Source organism: Hippopotamus amphibius, chromosome 1 (genome assembly GCF_030028045.1).
Source record: "Hippopotamus amphibius kiboko isolate mHipAmp2 chromosome 1, mHipAmp2.hap2, whole genome shotgun sequence".
Taxonomy (NCBI): Eukaryota; Metazoa; Chordata; class Mammalia; order Artiodactyla; family Hippopotamidae; genus Hippopotamus; species Hippopotamus amphibius.
Window position 1 is genome coordinate 213,732,103 of NC_080186.1, and position 22,913 is coordinate 213,755,015.

Sequence of the window (22,913 nt, forward strand, 5' to 3'; positions counted from 1 at the left end):
CCAAACTCCCCCCGCCACACACACCCCAAGTAGCTGTGTATCTAGGGAAATATGAGAGACTTTCCTCTGTTCCCTCTATTTCCTCACCTGTCAAATGGGAATAACAATAAACCCTACCTCCTAGAGCTGTTTGAGATTAGATGAGAGTCTAATTAGATGACAGTCTCCACACCGCCAGGCGTCATGTAAACATGGAAGAAATGTTAGGGGCTGCTCTGTTTCTCATCATAAAAGTCACATCCTTTCCTTATTACCTCTGTTTATTTACAGTGATCAGATTAACTTTTCAGGTACTAGGTGAGGACTTTATAGCTGAGAGATGCCATTGGTGGCAAAATGAGCAAAAGCTATTTAGCAGCAACTCAATACCCTGGGCTCCAATTCTGCGAAGCAGATGTACAACGAGTGGCATTTACATCTCAGAGACCAGTCTCCCCATAACAGCTTGGAAATACTGGCACTGCCACATGCACTGTTTCTGAATGAATCATTAACACTTTGTGACAAATTTAACCCTGTGACCTCTAAAATATACAAAATGCCCTCTCATTGCCCATCAGATATTCAAAAGAATGTCCTAAATGAACAACAACATATAACAAATCCCTTAAGAGCAAAGAGCTACTCTGTTGCCCAGAATTTCTTGGTCTGCAATCACTGCTCTATTCAAATGCTTCTTAAAAGACATTACAAGAAAATACCTCTTTGTTCTGAGATATTTCTAGAGAAAACGCATTAGGACAAATGACTGAATTTTTCGTTTTATATACGGTTGATGGGTTTTGCAGCGGGGGCAGGGTGCTTTCTTGTTTTTCTTTTTTTTTTTTTTAAACACACAGCCACCTTTTACTAGTTATAAAATTAAAACTCTTCCCACAGGAATGAAAGTTAATTGTCAATTTGAAAACATAAGCTGTCTTTAAGGTTTGCTTTGAAAGACTATAACATCTTTCAAGGAGGGCATCTATGTACATTTTACAGTAAGTGAAACTTGGTTACTTCACTGAAACACAGCAGCTTTGAAAAATCTTAAGAAATCTCATTGTCTTGTTTGTTAAAATAGCACATTAAAAAATATTTTGAAGAGTCGGCAGGATGCTTCTGACAGCTGAGTAGGAGGCTCCTGGCTACAGAGTATGGTGCTGAGCTGTTAGTTCTCTAAGTTAATCTGTTTAGTTTGAAAAAAGGAAAAAGAACTCCATCGAAGAAGGGAAAACCACTCAGAAAGAAAAATCTGTTCAACATATATGAAAATATTTGATTTCTTTTTCCTTCTATACCTGGCTGCTGGCATGAAGCAAATAATCTCTAGGAGAGAGAAATCCTCTTTTAAAAGGAAAAAAAGAAAAAGAGAAGACCCTTCGATTCCATCGTGACTTCCTTCTACCGCCTAATACACCAGCACAGTCATAAAGCTTCAAATGGAAATGCAGTTTATAACTGAAATAGTATGCTAGTCTCACGCTTTATTTCAGAATCTAGCTTTAAATTTTTACAACTAAGATTTTTCTTTTTCCAGTTATATTTCCTTACATTCAAAAACTCTACAAAACGAACAAGAAAAAACTGCCAACTTTAATCAAGATAATTAATATATTGAAGTTCCTACCAGCCACTTGTTTTAACACGTGGTCACTTCTTTCCGAGCTGTCATCATAATGTTCAAAAAGTGAAAACGCAGCAGGCATTTTCTCTAAAGAAGCAGTGCTCTCCATTGCAGAAAGCAACCTATCAGGGGAAAATATTTCTATATAAGTCAAGAAATGATTAACATACAAAATGAAAGCTAAGAACAATTATTCAAAATGAAGTTGTTGTTGTTGGTGGTGGTGGTGAGGCATTGTATCCAAAAAGGATTTAAAGTGTTTCAAAATCTGGAAATACATGCCTAAAATCTATTCATAGGATTCTTTAGTGCAACTGGTAATATTAGAAACTCCATTCCTATATCCTTAAATTTGAATAGATTCCATCGAATTATACAGTCTTAATTTTGCCTCTGTAAAGTTAGTCCTAAAAATGATTGCATTTTGATGATTGTTTTTACTCTCTAAAGATAAAAATGTTCAGAGCCCATCTGGAAATTCACATACTGTGTGATATCTTTGCTGTTTTCAACCCTCACTACTACACAACTAGCCACTTTGTCTTTCAAGAAAATATGCTCACCTACTATGTGCCAGACACTGGTCTGGGTTCTGGGATATAGCAATGCAGGAGGATAAAGTCTACCTATTCTTAGAAGACTAAATAAGCCACAGTACATAAATTAACAGCTTTGTTTACACTCAAGACCTTCTTCGGAGGGATGCTGACAAATACTCTCAGCGTTGGTATCCAGGTGAAATCTGGGCTTAAAATAAAAAAATAAAAAAAAAAAAAAAGATTGATTCTGAAGAGGGAAAAGGGGAAGGAAGAATTGCAAAAAAGTTTATCTTCAGCAGGAGGGGCCTAAAATTTGGTTAGGCACTCTCCTCTGTGCACCTCACTCACAGAGGACTGGAACTACCTTCCAGAAATTAAGTCAACCACTAGGAACTCCATCAGCTTCATAATCATGGACTTTGGGGTTTGGACAGCACAGACTCACCTCTAAGCCTTTCACCTGCTGTGGGACTTTTCCCTAATGCACTGAACTTTCTTCTCCTAGATACTTGTGTGGCTCCTTCCTCACTTAATTTAGATCTCTGTTCAAATGTCAGCTCCTCAGACAGGCCAGCCCTCTCCCTTCTTCTTTTCCTTACTCTGTTGTGTTTTTTCCCTCAAACTCATCACAACCTATTTGTTTTTGTCTGTCTACTTCACCTGATTATAATCTACATGCAAAAAAAAAAAAAGGACTCTACTGGGTTCACTACTGTATTGTAATGTGTTACTTGGCACATAGTAGGCTTTTAATAAATATATTTTCAATGAATGAGAGGACAAGGTTTCATTTGGATGAGAATATCAGGATCTCAGGTCTGGAAAATTTATCAGTATGAGGGGAAAAGATTATAAAATACAACTAAAATATTTAGAGTGCCCACCATGCTTACTTGTGTTAGGAATAATAAAATTCACTATCATCTGATTTGGGGGAGATGTTCCAGTAGGGGCTTCGAAGAGGAGGTGACATTTGGGCTGAATCTTAAAGAATGAGTAGGAGCTGCCTAAGCAGAAAAGAGAGTACGGGTGTTGCAGACAGAAGAACAGTATGGATAAAGGCACGGAGTTGTGCAAGAGTATGACACACTCAAGGGCCAGAGGGGACCACGGGCTGCCTTGAGAACTGGGAAACGGAGACAGAGATGAAACAGAAAGGTGGTTTGGGGCTTGACTGGGAAGTCTTTCATATCCACCAAGAGTTTCCATTTTGTCTTTTAAGGCAGGGAGAGCCACAGAAGTGCTTACACAAGGGAAGTTTAGAGGAATACCCTGGCACGAGTCTGAGGGAGGATCAGAGCAAGTAGACTAGAGAGATGGTGAGGCCAGTGGGGAGGACCCCACAATGCTCTAGATGAGGGAAGACAACACCAGCCTTAATTAAGGCTTTGGGGATGCAGAGGGTGGAAGTGATAGACTCAAAACGAACAGAGAGGAGTGACTGGTGCATATACTAAGCCCTCCCAATACATGTCACTGACTAAATGGTGGACTTTTTGCAGCACAGAGCTGTGGCTATAGATAGAACACATAAAATGTCTGACTTTTCCCTAATGCACTGAACTGTTCAATTTTAACATCAGTGTGTGTAAGGGCAAGTGGACATCTTTTTATGAGCAGGTCCTACAATGGTTGTGACTCTCATTAGTATAATACAAAAGAGCAAAACGGAGGAAAAATATGCATGCTCTTAACAGAACAGCATTTTCGAAGCAAGTGTGTTTTTCAAAATATGCAAATTTTGAGTCTAAATATGCTTGACAGTATTCTTTAATTTAAGCATTTTCAGTGTCGAGAAAAATCATTTAATATACAAGCACTGCCTTTAGATATATGAAGGGAGGGAGAAAAAGCAAGCAAGGGGAAAAAACTAGATAATTAGCATTTCTCATAGAAAGGAACACCAATAACACTGAGACTCTGAGGCAGAAGTTGTCTTGAAAACATGAAAGGCTTCATTTTAGTGAAAAAAATCAAGTTTCATCATGCGTGTGCACATTTAACATGATTTTCTTTCATTGCTCACACTTCTTCACCAAATCCCCAATTTTGTTATCTTTCCTCTTTACAGAAAAGTAATGGTTAACCCACGTGTACTCTCCTTTAGGCAACATGCAGCTTCTGCAAAGATTAATTCATTGTCAATTGGACAATGAGATCAAAATTAATTAAAATGACACACAGAGGAACAAGTTCAAGCATGAAACCAAAGAAACGGTATTTAGAATTAAATGCATGTCAATTCGCATTAGCAAGTTAATATTCTAATGTTTAGAAAAGTAAAAAGGTGAAACTATAGCATTTTTAAAGGTAAAAGCATTGGCAAATTTTCATTCACCAAGTTTTCGTGCCGATCGGTATCTTCCACAAGTGGATAAAATATACCAAATAAGCAAATACGCCCCTACACTGCCCAGTGCATACGGGATGGCACTCTAATCCATGTACTTTGGGGGTAAAAATAAATATCAATGATGTTTTGAAGAAATGTGTGATTTTTAAAAAATAAAGAAAACTGGGAGCAAGGCCTGGGTATCAGTTTCCAGACCTGCCTGTGTGTGCCTCTGACTCCTCATGAGAACTGGGAAACGTGCAGGTGCCTGGTCCCAGCTGGATTCTCCTGTCGTGGATTTGGGGAGGAGCTCCAGGAGCTTTGGTTTAACAAACCACACAGGTAACTCAGGTGCAGCCAGTCTGGGGCACCACTGGGCCAGAAGACAGGTTGTTATAAACCATAGGTTCTCAACTCTGCCTGTGCATTGAAATCACCTAGCAAGCTTTAAAAATGCCCTGACCACACCCCACTTCAGCTAAGCCAGAATCTCAGGAGGTAAGATTCAGGCATGAGCATTTTAAAAATCTCTCTGAGTTCTACTTACAAGAGAGCCACTATAATAAAACCCTTATTGATTAATGCCAATATTAATATACAACTATTTTCTTAAAGCATCTTGGCAATATTCTGTTGAACGGATTTTTTAAAGGTAAATAGTATTCATCTGTACAGTTTTCATTATCTAAAAAATCAGGTTTCTAATCCAAATCCATTTCTCTATATTTTAATATATCACAGATACAAATTTCTGATTTTACTTTCTGCTATTTCACAATTTGGCACTGAACGAAATGCACTGAGGATAATATTTACAATTTTAGAAATTTACATTAAAGGGCAAAACTGATTTTAAAGAAAAAACTAGGCTCTACCAGTAGGAAAGACCTCAGGCCTGGCTACGGGGCAAAAGGGAAAACGTGTCAGGTCAGTATGAGCATTTCACTATCAGATGTTCCAGAAGATAAACACAGATTTTCTGTGTGTTTTTCTAGACATTTCCTAACTTCCTGTTGAGTGTTTTGCCTTTTAAATGAATGAAGAACTTCTCTTAGACTGAGTGTTAAAAAACGACAACAACAAAAACAAAACAAAATCAAAAGAGGAAGATTCATGTAGGTGAGCTGAGCAGAAAGAGACAATAAATGCATGCCTGTCTTCTGAATAGAAAATGAGAGAACATTCCATTATGTAAATAAGTCATCAAAGTGCTCAAGGCACATATGAATGATTCTTTCAAACACTCATATTTAACCAATAAGTCTAAGTATCTACAAAATGTTCTGTATGCTGTGACAGGAAAGATAGCCTAGTCTAGATTAGGTTGGAAATATAGAATACATCTCAACGAAGCAGTTAAAAATCTACATTATGGAGAAAAAAAATCTACATTATGATAATTGTTATTTAACTAAAGCACATGCAATTTTCTTTCAAAAGCTGTCATTTAGCTTTTAAAAGCACCATATCTATAATAAAAGTGCAAATCCAGGAGCTCACTAAATGTATGTATTTTTTAACTAGAAGCTCATTTTCTATAAAGCATCAAAATATTAAAATAAAGCATACAGTCATGCTATTCTCCATCGCCACTACATTGCGCCATGTTTTCTATACCTTTCATTGATCTCCTCAAACGACTTATGAGGGGAATGAGAGAGAGAGAGAGAGAGATTGAGAGAGGGGAAGGGAGGGAGAAAAGAAGGGAGAGGGGAGGGGAGAGAAAGAGAGAGAGAGAGAAACTAATTAACAACAAAAAGGAAAACCAACCTAGAGCATTAAGACTATGTATGTTCTAAAAATCATTACTCCTCTGCTACCTTTGAGGCTGTTTCCTTTGGGAGGTTTCATTCCAAGCAGCAAAGGAATCAGTGCTCAGAAGGGGCGGCAGAGAGAGTCTGGGACGGAGGGGGGCTTTAGTCCTACTCTCTGCCATCAGCAAGGCCAGCAACAGTTGCTTCTGCTCTGCTTCTCTCTATTCATTAATAAATGGTTTAGCTTCCAGAATAGAATTCTCTGAAGCAAGAAAAATGACTTAAATTTGTTCAATGTGAGAGAGAGTAAAATGTAATCAGTAGTTATCTCTGGGTGATACCTTCTCTGTGCTTTTCTGTATTTTCCAAATTTTCTGAAATGGATATATATTACTTTTATAAGCAGGAAAAACATGTTTTCTTTTTTACAATTTGTGCTTCTAGAGAGAAGAAAATATTCTTATTAAACCAAGGTAAGGGTCTTAGGAAACACAAAGCACTTTATTAATGCTATACTTCCAGTGAGGTGCTTCATTTTAAAACACTAAAGCTTTGTCTTAATTAAGCATAAAGCAACTGAATGATCTCCATCCTCCTCTGAGGATGACATGTCCACCTCACCCAAATCTGCACTGGATGGAGTCACCCCCAAAGGCAAATCAAAAGTCTAACATTGCCCCCTTTTCCCTTGTTCTATCTCCAGCCTTTAGAAGAGGGCTGGGAGGACTGAGGAGCTTCGAAAGGGAGGTTCCCACTCATAAAATGGTGCTTTCCTCTGGTATGACAATTAGGTTTGGGATTGCCTTCAGGGGAAACATCTCCATCACTCTTGGTTAATCCTGGCTCTGTGGAAAACCAGGATTCTACTGAAGGTTCTAGGGAATCAGGAGAGCAAAGAGCTGCCTCCGTGCCTAATCTGAGGAGCACCCAAGGGACTCTCTGTCTACAAGGTGCTTGTTTGAGTTAAGAAATCTGGTCCCCAGGAAGACCCTTGTGAAAAGATCAACATGTTACCTGAGAGAGGTATCATATCATGTCATTCTTTTGCATGCTGAAAGTGTACCAAAATGTTACTCTCCACTTGGTGAGGCTCAGAGGGAATGGTCCCTCTGAGAGGTCATTTCAGATTAGGGAGTGGGAATGCAGGGGGGATGGGCACTGGAAGATCAGGCCAGCACTAAAAAGGGAGCATGGCATGAATAAAGATTTCAGGCTGCCTTCTCTCCCTCTTAGAAGGTGACCAATCCATTGTGACCGAACGGACAGATGATGCTACGGCCTGGCTTCCATGTGTCCTTCCGCTGGATCTGGGTGTCACGGCTTTAAGGGTAGGCATCAGGGCCTTCTCCATAGGCATCAGGCAGGCCCTAATAATTTTTAAATTAGAACTATATAAACCCCACATAGAGATAGAAATGATCTTAGGGAATAGTAAAAGATGAGTTTTTTAAAGCAGACTTGGGCCAGAGTGGGTTCAAGGTGTCTGGACCTGTTCAAACTGGTGCTTACAGTCAAGAAAACGGTCTCATCAAGCTCCTCGGCTTCTCTCACAGTGGTCTCCAGGGTGTCCTTGGCAGTATCCATGCTCTGCAGAAAGTGGACCATCTGGTCATGGAGGAACTCCATCTTCTTTTTCTTCACTTCCTCAAAGCTCTGGGCTTTCTCATCGTACTGCGCTAAAACCTTTTTCATCATTTCCTCATTCTGTTCTTCCAGCCTTTTCTCATTTTTACTCCAGTTTTCCTTAAAAACAAAGAACCACTTCTGAATGAAACAAGAAGTGCGTGTGTGTGTGTTTGAAGGGAAATACTAGCCTTTTAGAGAAGTAACCTCTGGCATCCCAGTAAGAGAATCCGATGAGATGCACAGCCCACCAAGCCCCTTTGCCCCAGAATTCACTGTAAGAGGACTACCAGGAAGGATTTCGTTAATGAAACACATGCAAAAATATTTGTAGAGAAGTCTTGCCCACCTGCACTCCCATATGATAAAACTTGAAAGTGGCATCCCCGTGAATGAAAATCAGGCAGCAGAGGGGGTTTGGTGCCATTTTCATGCCTCCACTAAAATCTTCGTGTGAGGGAGGCAACAGCCAGGATATTGGACAGGGTGTTACGTTCATAAATGCTCTCCAGGGAAGGGGCAGCTTCCGCCAGAGCAGGAGAAACTTTATTGCCCATCTGGATAAACTCAGATGCTGAGCTGTCCTCACTAGAGAGACAGTGATAAGGTAATCATATTATTTACCGTCTAAAGGCAACACTTTGGCAGCGGGGGTTGGGGGGGGAATAACACTAAAAATAATCAGCAGGAGTTAAGCAGACCTCTCACACGCAAACAGGGATGAGCAGCCAGCCGAGTGATGGGGAAGCTGTGCACCAGCCTCCCACAGGGGCACTCTACCAATCCTGATGGACAAGTAAGGATGCCTGGGCGGCGACTATACATGGATGGAGCACTGCTACCCCCTTTCTTCACTGCAGAGGGAGCAGCATCAGCATGACTTCATCAAAGACAGTGGTAGCATGAGAGACACTCATCTGTCCCGGGCATGGAACACTGGGCTGTGCTTTAGAGCATCTCTGCAGAGCTAAGCCAGCAGAAGGCAGGATGTGGGGGCAAGTCAGAACTCAGACCTGAATTCAGATCTTGGCTTTCAACGTACTATCAACTTACTATGACCTTGGGTAATATACTTAACTCTTAAGTCTCAGATTCTTATCTATAAAATGGGAACAATAATGATAGTTTCTATTTCATATGGTTACTGTAAGGACTAAAGTGGATAAAGCATGTAAAGTAGTTGCCCTATCATAGTAAGTGCCCAACAGACGTGCATGTGTTTTTAAGGACAAGTAATTTTCCTTAGACAGAAAATAGTCTCTCTGATGACACAGAGGGAAGACTTAAGGACTTTATTTTTAACGGAATAAAACCAACAATGGCAAACCACATATGCACATACAAACCCCAATTCAGGTCCTTTTAGCTTAGAATCATTTACTTGTGATGCCATGAGCAGACCAAGTTAAAAGGATAAGGTAACTTACCTCAATGGTATTAAAAAAGGATTCTATCTCACTAACAAAGGCTTCAATCCTCAAGGATTTTTCTTGTAAATCTTCCAGAAAGTCTGCTAATTGAACCTGAAGAGGAGAATTAAGATATCCTTAGTATATGATATTTGAGAAAAGAACTTCAAGCAATGAGTTCCAATTTTCTTAAAAATTTAGTATGTTTGGTAGAGATTTACTATATCATGTTCACTAACAAATCAACCTTTAAATTTTCTTTTTTGCTTCATCTGAATTGACTACAGGTAATGTATGATAAACAGTTAGGAGGTTTGTGAGTGAGAGCAACCGTTTATGTTCTTACGCAAGAGGAAGGGCTTCTTGGTAAGCTGGTGAGTTCAAAGCATACTTGTTTTGGTAAACTATGAATTGAATTTTTTCTCCTCAGTAAGGCCTTGATTTTTATACATTGTCTTTCTTCTAAGATAGCAGACTTTTTTCCGAACTGGTTCAACATATCTGAGTAGAATCCTCACAGCTGCACCAACGGTTTCAGGGGTGCAACTCCACCTGATACTGAGAAGGTGAACAGAGTGTCACCAGGCCAGATGTCTAGCATACCAAACGACGAAAACTACCTATGAAAGAGACCTTACGGTCCTAATGACCCTCAAAGAGTTAAAATACTCTCAAGGAGTGACAGCCAACCAGGAAATGTATGGGTGATGGGGAGAAGATGGTGCCTAACAGTTACAAACCTCGTCATCTATCCCGTGAAACTTAGCAAGTAACAACACAGAATAAAAGAGCTTCCATCTGCCTCCTTCGCAATCCACAGAATGATGGAGAAATTACACTGAGAAAAGTCCCTTCAGAATCTGGTCTCTGCTACCCTCTCTAGTCCCTGCCTCTTTTCCACAAGCCCCGCGGCTCCAATCCCACAAGCCCCGCCTTTCCCTGGACTCTCTCTCACCTATCCGATGCCTTTTAATATGGCATTCCCTTTCTCGAGAATGTCCTCCCTGCCCGTGTTTGCTAGAAGAACTCCATCTTATTTAAGGCTCACCAGCGCTTCACCTTTTCGAGACAGCTTGCGCATCCCTCCCAGTCCCCCTCCATCATTTCACTCACTCTCAGGGGGCTCCTTTCCCAGAACACTGTGCTGCCACAGTGCTGTATGGCCTGGGGGAGCCACAAGTCCATCTTCCTTTATTTTTGTCTCCATTCCCTATGGTTAGCACAGTTCTTGATATGGAATGGGAGGTCAATAAATATGGAGATGGAAGGAAGGGACAGAGTGAAGAAAGAAGATAAACAGCAGATAAACGATAAGCCACCACAATGGGCAGAAGCCAGGACGTGGATCATCTACAGATGCAGCCATCAGTTCCTGAGTAATCACAAATGGCCTACTCACAAGATGCTAGAGAATTCTCAAGTGACAACTTTTTACATTTATTTTTAATTTTTAAAAAGTGCCCACTAACTCAATCTTCACAGTTAATTTAATGAAAGAAGCAAGTCTCTGGCTTAGTCAATTTGTTTTCCACGTTCTCTTCATACTATCTGGAGAAGGTCCGGGAAAAAAACTTGAAAATGGTTTTAAAGCAGGAAACATCACATCTCCCTGCTTTTGAAATTTGTTTTAAATTAACAACATTTAGATAGAATTATTTTTTAATTTCTAAAACTCACAGAGATACACAAAACATAATTAAGAAGGCTGAAAAAAGTCTAGTCTTCTTTCTACGGACAGTACCCAGTAGTCGTTAGTTAACAAAACCAAGTGTCATCAAAGAATGGGGCATATTTCACTGGTGCTGATGCATCTCAATGCCTGTGATTCCAAAAAGAAATTGACTCATGCCCTACCCCCAAACCTGACTAGGTAAAGTTTCAACAAAATTTCATCCTGGAGATATAGAATCAATATCATACAAGTTGAGAAGGATTACTTTTCCAGAAAAAAAAAAAAGCCAAGATTCTAATATGTTATCCTACTGAATCAAAATGACCCTGACCATTATTTATCAGTGACCTAACTGAACAATTTTATTGAAAATTGCCACCATTAGGACGGCACCGAGCAGAGCAACATTGATATACAGTCAAGAGCATGAGCTCTGCCATCTGACAGACCTGGGTGCCAATCCTAGTTCTGTCTTCTGTGACCTTGGACTTAAAGTCTCCGAGCCCATTTCGTTATCTGCAAATCAATGACAATGACAGGGTGGTTGTGAAGATTAAAAGATATCTTGTATACAAAGAACTTAACACACTGCCTGGCCCATAGTAAGTGCTCGATTCTTGCTATTACTTGCAATTTTAGATCATTCTGGCTACTGTATGGAGAATAGATTGATGAGATGAGTGGAGATTCCAGTTAGAAGGCTACGTAAAGGCAGTTGAAAATCTTAAAAACTAAATGTTTGATTTCCAATAGTATCTCTGAGGGAGTGGAATATTTTTAATCACATACATAAGGATAAGTGTTGTAGCTAACTTTCTAACATTGGGAGTCTATGGACATAGCCAGAAGGAATGAAAAAGTTTTCCATTTCTAACATCAGTTTTATAAACAAAGAAGAAATGTGGAGAAAAACCAAACTTTAAAGTGTCTTACTGTCTTGAGTATTTTATAAAACTTGCAATAAAATTGCTCAATATAATGTAAATGTGTATTTTTTTACATTTTACATTTTACATCCTTTAAGGATGACGTTGTAGATAACAGAAAATAAGTTGTGCTTTACGCTCAAGTGTACATTTTAAATTTAAAATTATTTGCCTTTTTCGGATAATGTTAAGGGCCACTGTCATAAGATAAGATGCCTCAAAGGCAGTGCCCCTGTGTTATTTATCCTGGTGTCCCCAGAATCTAGAACACCTGGCACATACTGTGTACCCAATAAACATTTGTCAAAGTGATCTTAATTACATAACTAGGGAAATATTCTTAGGTTTTTTTTTCAGAGTACTATGCCTACAGATGAATGTATCAAATATTGGTAATTTTTAAAATTGAAAAAATGAGGGAAAGAATTACGTCTAAGTATGATCACACACTTGTATGCTTTTAAATCTATTTACCTTTACAGCACTTATAGCTGTATCGAGCGTGGAAACCTCATGGTCTTTGTGGGTACCAAACATCTTGTCAGCAGCAGAAATTGCGCTTTTACATGTGTAGCAATATGTGTCAATCTGGGACTTTTTCGGTTCCTTTTGATCCTTCTCAGTTACCAACTCTAATGATAATTGGTCTTGTTCTGTCATTTCTCTGCCCAACTCTTTCTGTTCAGCAGACATACTTTGTTCCCCCTCACTCAGAAATTCATTTTCACTGACATGTTCAAAGGATTCCCTTCCTTGAGATAACACATCTTCAGGGGTGGATTCGGAATACAGTTCTTCTGATAACGTGTCTTGAGTAACCACTTCATAATTCAGGAATTCAGCAAATTCACACTCATCCTCAACAGGGCTACTACGGAGCCTGTCTTCACTTGGCTCACGGGGGACTGTTACTTGAGGTTCTTCTTGTTCTTCTTGCAGTGTTTCTTGAACACAAGTTGCACCAGATGCAAATTCTTCCTCTGGGAAGGACACTTGTACTGGGACATTCAGACTGACCTCTGGATTTGCACTTGCTGCTTCATTAGTCTGAATGCTCGTTTCATCCACACTCTCCAGGACATGATGGGTGTCTTCAAATGGAACCGCATAGCTTACCCTCTGGATAATCACTCTGACTTCCTCCGTGATGGGAGCTTTCCTCTTCACAGCTACATTGTCAAGGGTCTTCGCGTGGCCTAGTGATTCTTCCCTGTAAGCTGCTTTCTGTTTCTCTTCCAGACTCTCCTCCACCCAAACAGTTCCAAACCTCCCCCAAGTTTCCCCTTCTGCAGTTATTGGTTGGTATGAATCATCCTTAGCAACTGGTTTTTCTTCTAGACTTTGGCCTTGGTCCTTTTCAGTTACAGATATGTCATGGAGAATGTCATCTTTGAGTATGTACTTCTCAAAATATATTCCTGTTCCATCATCAGTGTCAGAATTTCTGCTTGGAAATGATGCTTCAGAATTCACACTGTCACCTTCAGAAGCTGTCTCCCCTTCTTTCTTTTTCTCTCCAACTGCTTCTTCATACAGATCTTTGTATAAAAATGCAAGTGCAGGTGGCTCCTCCAGAAGTTCAGGATTAATGGCTTTTGCAGTGGTAGGAAATATCTGGGTTCGTGACAAAACTCCTTCCTCTTCATCAAATAAAGGCATCCCAGGTGACTTTGAGTCCCCGTCTCTATTTAGGCTCTTTGGAGCATCTCTGTCAGCTGATTTTTTGATAACCAAAGATTTTTGGGTCTCTGAGTCAGACAATTTGCTGTAGTCCTTTTCTAGTCCGTAAAAACTTTCATCTAGTTTCACCAAGTCATATTCATGTTCTAGGGCACTTTCCTCTGAATGTTCTGGGAAAGAAACAGTTTCTTCTGGAACTTCCTTGGATAGCTCTGCTTCAACATTTAATTTCCATGGAGCTCTCTGTTTTTCTGGGTCTGGGGAGATGTTATAATCAACCAATGTATATTTTTCAAAATAATCCTCTTCACTGGGACTTGTGGGCTGATTAAAGGCTAAATCATCAGTTTCTGAATCCATGACTATCTCCTCTTTGGTTGTGTGAGTTTCCTTCTGTTGGTCTTCTTTCAATGGTGTAACTTTTTTATCAGAATCTTCTAACTTACTCTGTAATGTTGTATGGCAAGTAACTGCCTCACTCTCATCATGGAGGGATACAGGCTTAAAGGAGGGCTTCTCTTCCAAATATTCTAACTTATCTGGCATTTGCTCACTTTCTTCCTGATCAACTGAAGAAATAAACGCAGGAGCATGAATATTCAATATCTCACAACCTTCAGAAATGATACTGAAGGCACTCTTTTGCTCTTCTGAAAGTCCAGCTGGCTTACTAGTCACTGTAAATTCTTCACCACTTACATATGTGTTTTCAGGCTCCTTGGAAACCATCTCATCAGTTCTGAGTGTTGATGCATTAGTTATAAATTGAGCATAGTTGCTGCTTGCTGAAGAGCATGGTTTGTTTACATGGGCATCTTCCACAGCCTCCAAGTGGTGCTTTGAAACAGGAACAGATTGTTCAGACATTTCAGATGTTTCATCATGAGATGTTTGAAGAGTATGGACTGTATGCCTATCTGGAGTCGACTCTGACCATGGTATTTCTTGTTTCTTCCCTGTACTAATTTCTGAAGACACTCCTGAAACAAGTGTTTGCGGTTTCACAGAGGACAACAAACATGGAGGTGTTTCTAAGCTCTTCGTTTCACCAAAAGGACGATCTAAAATCCTTTCAGATGCTTTAGATGCAGATCCTTGTTTACTTTCTTTCGTGATACCGACTGAGCCATCTTTTGGCGGCTCTGACACTGTGACCTGTCCCTTTTCTTCATTGTGACTCACCACATCCCTGCTTGATGTTTCCAATACCTGATTTCCTTCCTTAGGTAAAGCGTGATCATTTATTTCATCATGATAAGGAAGATCTACTGGAAGGAAAGTCTTGGTTTTCTCCACCAAAACTTTACGTTCTTCTAATGGATGTGGTTGGGTTCCTACTGCCTTTGTTTCCCTGATTTCTGGGTGAGTCTCTGGGATCATGGTTTCTGATTTTTCAGTAACTGCTGTAGTTTCAACTAATGAAAATGGTTGAGTTTCACCCAAAGAATGACTGAAAGAGATATCTGACTCTTCAGGCATATGTCTGGCTATATTCACGGAATAAGGCTGAATTTCCTGCTGCTCCTTCTCTTCTGAAAATGCATGTGACCGCTCTTCTTTTTCTTCTCCTTTATTCTCCTCAATAATTTTGTATCTTTCTCTGTGGTCTTCATTTTGATAGACTTGCTGCAGCGCAATAGCAGCTTTTGGTTCTTCCAATTTAATAGGGCTAGATTCACGTGTAATTTGTGCCTTCCCTATTTCATTATTATCTCTAAGCTCAAATGGGGCCAAAGTTTCTTGTTTTTCTGCCAGCACCTTCTTTTCTGCCAAGGAATATGATCTCATTCCCAAGTCACCTTTCTCCTCAGTTGGGCTAACAGAACTGAGTTCTATCTCCTCTTTAGAATTTTTCAAGGAAGTAGGTTTTGGCATCTCTTTCTCTAGTCTGTCTTCACCAAGATCAATTAAACTGCCTTTAGATTCTTCTACTGGCAATATTATTGACTCCAGCTTCTCTGATTCCTCCATGATATTTTCACTTACAAAGCTAGATGGGGCTGATTTTGGCTGTCGTGGCACCTTATCTACTGCATCAAATAAAAAGAGTGATTTTTCTTTTTGATCACTTTTTGGCTCTTCTTTAAGAATAGAAATATTCCATTTAGATGGAGGGGAGATTTCTGGCTTCTGGAGTCTTCTACTCTCAGGGATATGAGGAGGAACAACATTTTTGGCTTCTTCCATAATGGATTTCTCACCCATGGGAGAATAAGATTGAATTCCAAGATGTCCCTCACCATCAGCACAAGCAACTACTGAGTTTAGGGCCATTTCCTCTGAATAGTCTAGGACTTGTTTTTTCCTGTAATCTTTACTAGATGCCTCAGAGTTGGATTCCAGCTCTGGCAAAATGTCTACATTTGATAACAAGGTGGGTTTTTCTTTAAGGTCTTGACCTTCACCAGGTTCAACTAAAGAACCTGTGGCCTCTGCAGCAGTTTCAGGTTTGGCCTCTGGTAACCGGTGATCTGCTGGCTTCGCGTGTGCATGCGTGTCAGCTGGAGCAGGACCTCTCGGCTTCATCACAGGCACTGCTTTCTCTACAGGTGGGCTTGGCTGAGCTTCTAAATCTTCTCTCTTAGCATCTTTGTTATCTGGAGTGCTTGATCGAAAAAACAAACTGGACACCCATGATGTGAAAGATGAGATTCCTTTCTTTCCCTTTTCCTCAGAGAGGCTTGGCTCCACTGCCTTCCGCTGCTCAGGCTTTTGCATCCTCTCAGGTGGCTCTGGGGGTTGAAGTTCTTCGTTTTCTTCGGTTGAGGAGAGGGGTTCTATGTGTGTGGGTGTTTGCACTTCTGCTGCTGGTTTCCCTCTCTCATTAGCATCACCTACAACCTTTGACTGAACCACTTTTGATTCTTCTAACGGCTTCTCTCCAGGTAAAGGGGATATACGCTTGTGTGCTTCTTTTTCACTGCCCAGTGCAGGTTCTGCCTCTTCTGCCAGGAAATGGGCTGCTTTAGCAAGAGAGGGAAGAGTTTCTAATCTGACCTCTCCTGTTAATGGGCCAGACACTGGTTTCTGGAGGATTCTTTCAGATGGTGTTTTGATTTCTTCTTGGCTGTCATCTTTGCAAGGCCTGGAAAATTCTGTGCTTGCTTTCTCCAAACTTTCACTCCCCATGAAAGAAAGGGTCTGCTTCCCTTCTGCCTCATTTCTCTCCACATTTCCTGCTGGAACTAAAGATTTTGGTTTGGAGGCCAGCTTTATTTCTTTAGAAGAATAAGTTTTAGTTGCTAAAGTCTCTGCGTTACTACTGGAGGTATCGGGAGTAGACACTGGTTCTTGTAGTGATAAGTCAGATTCTTCTGCAGAAGGTGGCAGAATTTGCTTTCTGATTTCAGTTGTGTGGTCTTTCTCCAACAGAGCAGGCTTGAGCTGCCCTGTCATCAGATCACTGGTACCAGAGGAACCCAGCTGCCCCGATCCCAGGACTCCTTCTTCATGATGACTGGCCAAGTCTCTTCCTGGCTTTTTCAGCGTCCAGTTTTCATCCTTTGGCGAAATGAGGGCCTCTTTCATGTGTGTTTCTTTAACATCTGTAGGCTCAGTTAACATAAATGATTTTGATTCTTCCAAAGGCAAATTTTCTTTCATAAACAAAAATTGTTTAATACCTAGATCTTGTTTATCTGCAAAAGACCTGCTTATGTCAGGTAACTTAGCAGCTTGGTCTGAATGAAGCGCTTTTTCAGGCTTCTCTTGCTCCACAAGGAGGTCAGAGGAAGCGATCTTTGATGGCTCTGTGACACTCTGGGATACGTGACATGAATTTGGTTGGTCAGTTTCTTCATTTAGTTTAGTTACAGTATCTCCTGTCACTTGAGCCTTCAAGTTTCCTGTTGGCAGTAATGGGCTTTTTTCTTGTTTTTCTTCTTTTTTAAAGTCAGCTGAATGGTTCGACTCCTCTGACAATCCTTTTAAAGAAGAAGTGTATGGCTGAAGTTCTTCTGGGTTGTCTCCTTCAACTAGAGAGGTAAATGCTTCCCTTGATTCTAAGCTAACTACCTTAGGAGAGAATGATTTAATTTCTTGAATCTTGGGTGTCTCCCTAAGGCACGATGAAACCTCTGAAATTTCAGGCGTTGTAGCTGACACAAGAAGTCCCCTGTTTTCTTCTTTTCCTTCTCCTCTGCTCCTAAGCTCAGTGAGGCCCTTTTCTAAGACAGAATCCCCTGTTTCAGTTATGGGAGATTTTATTTGTTTTCTATCTATGGATTCACTTTGCCTACCTAAACCACCAGCAGATTCAGAGCCAGCACTTGGTAAATCTGATACTTGATGTGGCTTGTCTTTCTTCTCAGGTTCCAAAGAGAGCTGTACCACAGTAAGATCTTGTTTGTCTGACAGGAAATCTCCCTGAGCTGTGGAAGGTGTCTCCATTACCTGTTCACTCCTACCACCACTGAGGGCTGGTAATATTGGAGCTAAGTCTTCTGATGCTAAATGTTCCAGCTCAGGAGAAGAACTTGCTGTTTGCTCATTTTTGCCTTTTGGAATTATATATTTGGGTGCAGATGACACATTCTGTGAGGAAGGAAGTTCAGTTTCTGTTTTCTTTGTCTCACCACTTAGGTTGAGCGAAAGCACACGTTCAGATCCTGACAGCTCTGAGGCAGACACAGAATTTTTTTCCTGTGATGCAGCCAAATATTCAGAGTCGAGGACTGTCGAAAATGAAAACTCTTGTTTGTTTTCCACCCTCGCTTCCTCTGTTACATCTGAATGCTGAGAAGACAATGTTTTGGTTATTGCCAAGCCAGGTTTAACATCTTCAGTTTCTACCTCTGACAAAATAGAAGGCTCTGACAGAGAGGATACGCTTGCAGGTAAATCAAATTTAATTTCTTCCTCTACTTCCGACCAAGCAGGAGGTTGGGATGCAACAGTTTCAGTGGGAGAAGAACTAGCTTTAATTGCTGCCTTGTCTTCTCCTTTAAGTGAATGCTCATCTACGGATGTTACCAGTGGTGGCAAACCACTTTCTAATTCACTCTTTCCTACTTTTGTTAAGACTGGATGTTCTATAGGGGTGGTAAGAGATACATCTGTTGGGATTTCTTCTTTTGCTAATTTGGTAAAGCTCAAATCATGCTTCATTACAGGTGCTGTGGTTATTGAAGAACTGGGTTCAATTTCTTTTTTTATGTCTTCTGACAAAGCTGCAAATTCTGGTACGGGTGGTTCGTGCTCAACTTCCTTTTCCACTCCTGGTGAAGCTGAATGCAGCACTCTAGGTGTACCAGTTATTTTAGAATCATGTTTCACTTCCGTTTTCATTACTGATAAAATCTCAGGTCCAGATAAAGATGTTTCCTTTAGAGGTGAATATGGCTTTATTACTTCAGGCTCATTCTCCGACAACCTTCTCTGTTCTAGTTCAGATGTCACAGTTGGAGCTAAATTGGGTGTGACACCCTTCTTTGGCTCATTTACCAAGTCAGGCAGAACTGAATCTTTCATCCCAGGCTCTGGAACATTTGGTGGCTGAGGCTCTGTTTCTTGATCCCGTAATACATGTGCTTTAGCTTCTTGAGAATCAGGCACAATTTCTTCCTTACTTTCAACTTTTAACAAAGCCATTTGTTCATCTGCAGATTTTGGAGTGAGTGATGTTTTGGGTTCTTGTTCTTTCTTAATTGCATGGACTGAATCAGGTGAAACTGAACACTGAGATGCAGGCAAAACAGGTTTGGTTTCTTCCTTTACCATGGACGACTGTGCAGGTGTTGCAACTAGTGATGAACTAGTCTTAATTTCTCCTTTCTCTGAATCACTGGTCAAACATGGTGGAATCAAGTCTTCAGACTCAGGTTCTAAATGTGCCTGAGTTCTCTGCTTCTGTGCCAAAATGAGATATTCAGATACAGATGCTGCGGTTGTTTGAGCATCTGGCTTAATTTCTACTTTCTCTGCTTCCTTTGTTGAAGGGAGCTGATTCATGTCTTCAGGTGGAGACATCAAAGGAGAAGGTTCAGCTCTTTGCTTCTGTGATGAACTTAGATGCTCAGGAACAGGTGTAGCAGTTGGTACAATTTCTTCCTCATCTGCCTCTGAGAAGCAGGAATATCCTGACATAGCCATTGCAGTTAACAGTGAATCAGGCTCAATTTCCATTTTATTTGTTTCTGGGATCCTATATGGTGGGATGGAAGCTTGTGATGCTGAGTCTGGAGAAAAAAGTTCAGCTTCTTCAGTGTCCTCATCTGACAAAATAGTGTGGTCAGATGGTGATGTTAAACATATTGGAGAATCACACTCAAATTCTCTTTTCTCTGTCTCCTGAGTTGCATAGGGTGGAAATGAGAATTCTGACACAAATGCGGAGTCTGGAGAAAAAGGTCCAATGTCTTCTTGCTCTTCTTCTGAGAAATTCATGGGTGAGGAGGCACCTTTTAGATTTAAAGGGAATCTGTGGACAATTTCTTCCTCCTGTGATTCCGCTGTTGCATATGGTGGTACTGAAAATTCAGAAGCAGAGGTGGAAGAGGGTGTGTACCGCTCCATTTCTACTGTCTCTTCTTCTGAGAGGACCACATGTTCAGATGGGGTGGCTGAAAGTGGTGAGGCCTGGCATTCAGGAGTCCCCTCAGTTGTGTATGGTGGCAGAGAGCGTTCAGATACAGAGGCCACCTCTGGGGAATAGAATCCACTGTCTTCCTTCTCTTCTTCTAACAGAGTCTTGTGCTCAGAAACACCTTCTGATTTCAACAGGGAGACATCATCAACTATTTTCTTTGGGGATTCCTGTGTTACATTTGGTGGGACTGCATACTGGGAGCTCAGTGTTGAATCTGGTGTGAAACACTCATTTCCTAGGTTCTCTTCTTCTGATAGGACCATGTGTTCAGATGTAGCAGTTGAAAGTGGTGGTGACTGGCATTCAGGAGTTCCCTCAGTTGTGTATGGTGGCAGAGAGCGTTCAGATACAGAGGCCACCTCTGGGGAATAGAATCCACTGTCTTCCTTCTCTTCTTCTAACAGAGTCTTGTGCTCAGAAACACCTTCTGATTTCAACAGGGAGACATCATCAACTATTTTCTTTGGGGATTCCTGTGTTACATTTGGTGGGACTGCATACTGGGAGCTCAGGGTTGAATCTGGTGTGAAACACTCATTTCCCAGGTTCTCTTCTTCTGATAGGACCACATGTTCAGATGTAGCAGTTGAAAGTGGTGGTGACTGGCATTCAGAAGTCCCCTCAGTTGTGTATGGCGAGAGAGAACGTTCAGATACAGAGGCCACCTCTGGGGAATACAGCGTACTGTCTTCCTTCTCTTCTTCTGAAAGAATCACAGGCTGAAAAACATCTTTTGATTTTAATATGGACTTGCGGTCAGTTGTTTCCTTCGGTGACTCTTTTGCTGCCTGTGAAGGAATTGAATATTCAGATGTACATGTGGAATCTGGTGTGTAATGCCCAGTTTCTGAGGCCTCTTCTCCAGACAGGACCACATGTTCCAATGTAGCTGCTGAAAACAGTGGGGACTGGCATTCAGGAGTCTTCTCAGTTGTGGATGGTGAGACAGATGCAGAGGCTGGAGCTGGGGAATAAGGCTCAAATTTATCATTCTCCTCTTCTGACAAAACTGCATGTTCAGATGCAGCTTTTACATTAGGTGAGGAAACTGGCTCAACGTCTTGCTTCTCCAGTTCATAGTTCAAATCCCATGGGACTGAATACTCCGATACAAAAGCAGAATCGGTAGAAACAGACTCATCTTCCTCTCTTTCTTCCTCAGACAAGGTGACATGTTCAGGTGTTGATGTGGTCAGTAATGGCAGAATGGTCTCCTCTTCTTCCTGCTCCACTTCAGGGGTCAAGCGGGGTGAGAAGGGCTCCTCAGAAACTGATGGACTTTCTGGGTAACCAAGTTCTATGATCTCTTCCTCCACTAAGTTAGAATCTTCAGGTTCAGGGGTAGCAGCTACTGGTAGAGATGTTTCTATTTCTTCTTTCTCTGGTTCCTCTAACACTAGAGGTTCAGAAAGGGAAATGGATGGCCTGGGCACATTTTCTTCTTTTTCTGCTTTAATCCTGAGACGAGGAGGGGTCAGTTGTTCAGAGACTGGTTTTGCTTTTTCTGGTGAAGTCAGATCCAGCTCTTCTCTCTCTGGGCCAAAATCTTCCTGGATAGAGGTGGTCAGACCTGGTGAGCCTGTTTCCAGAGAATCCTTCTCTGCCTCCGGGGAAATGGAATGGTCCGCAGAAGACATGTCTTCCCTCTCTTCCTCACCCACTAAAGGCGGTGAGACTGAAGAGTCATGCTCCGCAGTTACCGTTTCTTGTGAATCAGCCTCAGACTCTTCCTTTGCTGTTTTCAGGAACGCAGGTGGAGATGTAACAGGTGCAAGAGAGGAAGGCTCCATTCCATGGGGTTTTGCTTCATCAGCTGGCAGTTGTGGCGCTGACCGTGGAGTGCTGAGCTGTGTTTCTTGTTCTGCTGTGTCATGTCTTGTATAAGAGGAAGGTGTGAGCTTGGTGGCAGATGCAGCCCTTAAGGGAGAATCAAAGTAGATTTTCTTTTGATCTTCATGACTGAATAAGGAGGTCAGGGACTTTGATCCTTTGGAGAGTGCACCTCTCCAGGGTGGAGTGAGCTCTTTTACTTTATCACCTTCTATGCTTTGGGCCACTGATTTGCCTGTTTTGGAAACTAAATTAGAATCAAGAGTGCCCAAATCTGGCTCTAGACTAATGGATGCCTCTTTCCCCTTTCTATAATGTATTTCTTTAATTACATAACCCTTTGGCAACGTTCCATAAAATTGCAGAGGAATTAATTCTTCTTTAATAGAATTAAACATCTTAATTTTATATTGTACTGTTCCTATGTAGACCGGCCTTAACACTAATGGCTTGTATTCTTTGTATATCGCCCCAGTAATAGGAGGTGTATTTGAGGTGGTCTTTTTTCTCATCTTATCATAAGTGCCAGTAGATGACTTCTCCTTCTGACTTCCTGAAATTAAAGGATTACTTGTTTTGTTTGCTGGAACATCTTGGGATTCAAAAGAATTTCTTTTTTTGTTGCCTTTCCGACGCAATGATGGTGAGCCATGCTTTGACTTAGGCTTTCTTTTCCGAACTTTTTTAACTTCATCCACAATAAAGGAAACATTTCCTTGAGGAGAATTCAGAGTCGACAGTTCCAGACTAGACACACCAGAAGTATGACTTTCTTCTGAGGCCCAAGGGGTGGAAGACCTACTTGAATTGGTCTCCCAGGTTATTCCACTATCTTCCCGTTGAACTGTTACCATGGAGAAGGAGGGGTCAGATATGATACACTTCTGCTTGGTCTTGTCCTCTTCGTCCTGGTCTGATAACCTAGAGTAAATGATTATATTATTAATAATTATACA

The 22,913-nt window shown here is 41.0% G+C and overlaps 1 protein-coding gene across 1 annotated transcript in view; it reads right to left on the reverse strand.

The window, feature by feature from the left end:
- The window catches only part of CMYA5 (cardiomyopathy associated 5), a 94,336-nt gene that overhangs the window by 36,657 nt on the left and 34,766 nt on the right, over positions 1 to 22,913 (reverse strand). Inside the window, exons 2-6 of the mRNA XM_057740393.1 lie at positions 12,336 to 22,878; positions 9,282 to 9,377; positions 7,741 to 7,974; positions 6,095 to 6,105; positions 1,610 to 1,728 (exon numbers count right to left, since the gene is read on the reverse strand). Coding sequence (XP_057596376.1) covers positions 1,610 to 1,728; positions 6,095 to 6,105; positions 7,741 to 7,974; positions 9,282 to 9,377; positions 12,336 to 22,878 — 11,003 coding nt within the window. The remainder of the gene's footprint in view (positions 1 to 1,609; positions 1,729 to 6,094; positions 6,106 to 7,740; positions 7,975 to 9,281; positions 9,378 to 12,335; positions 22,879 to 22,913) is intronic.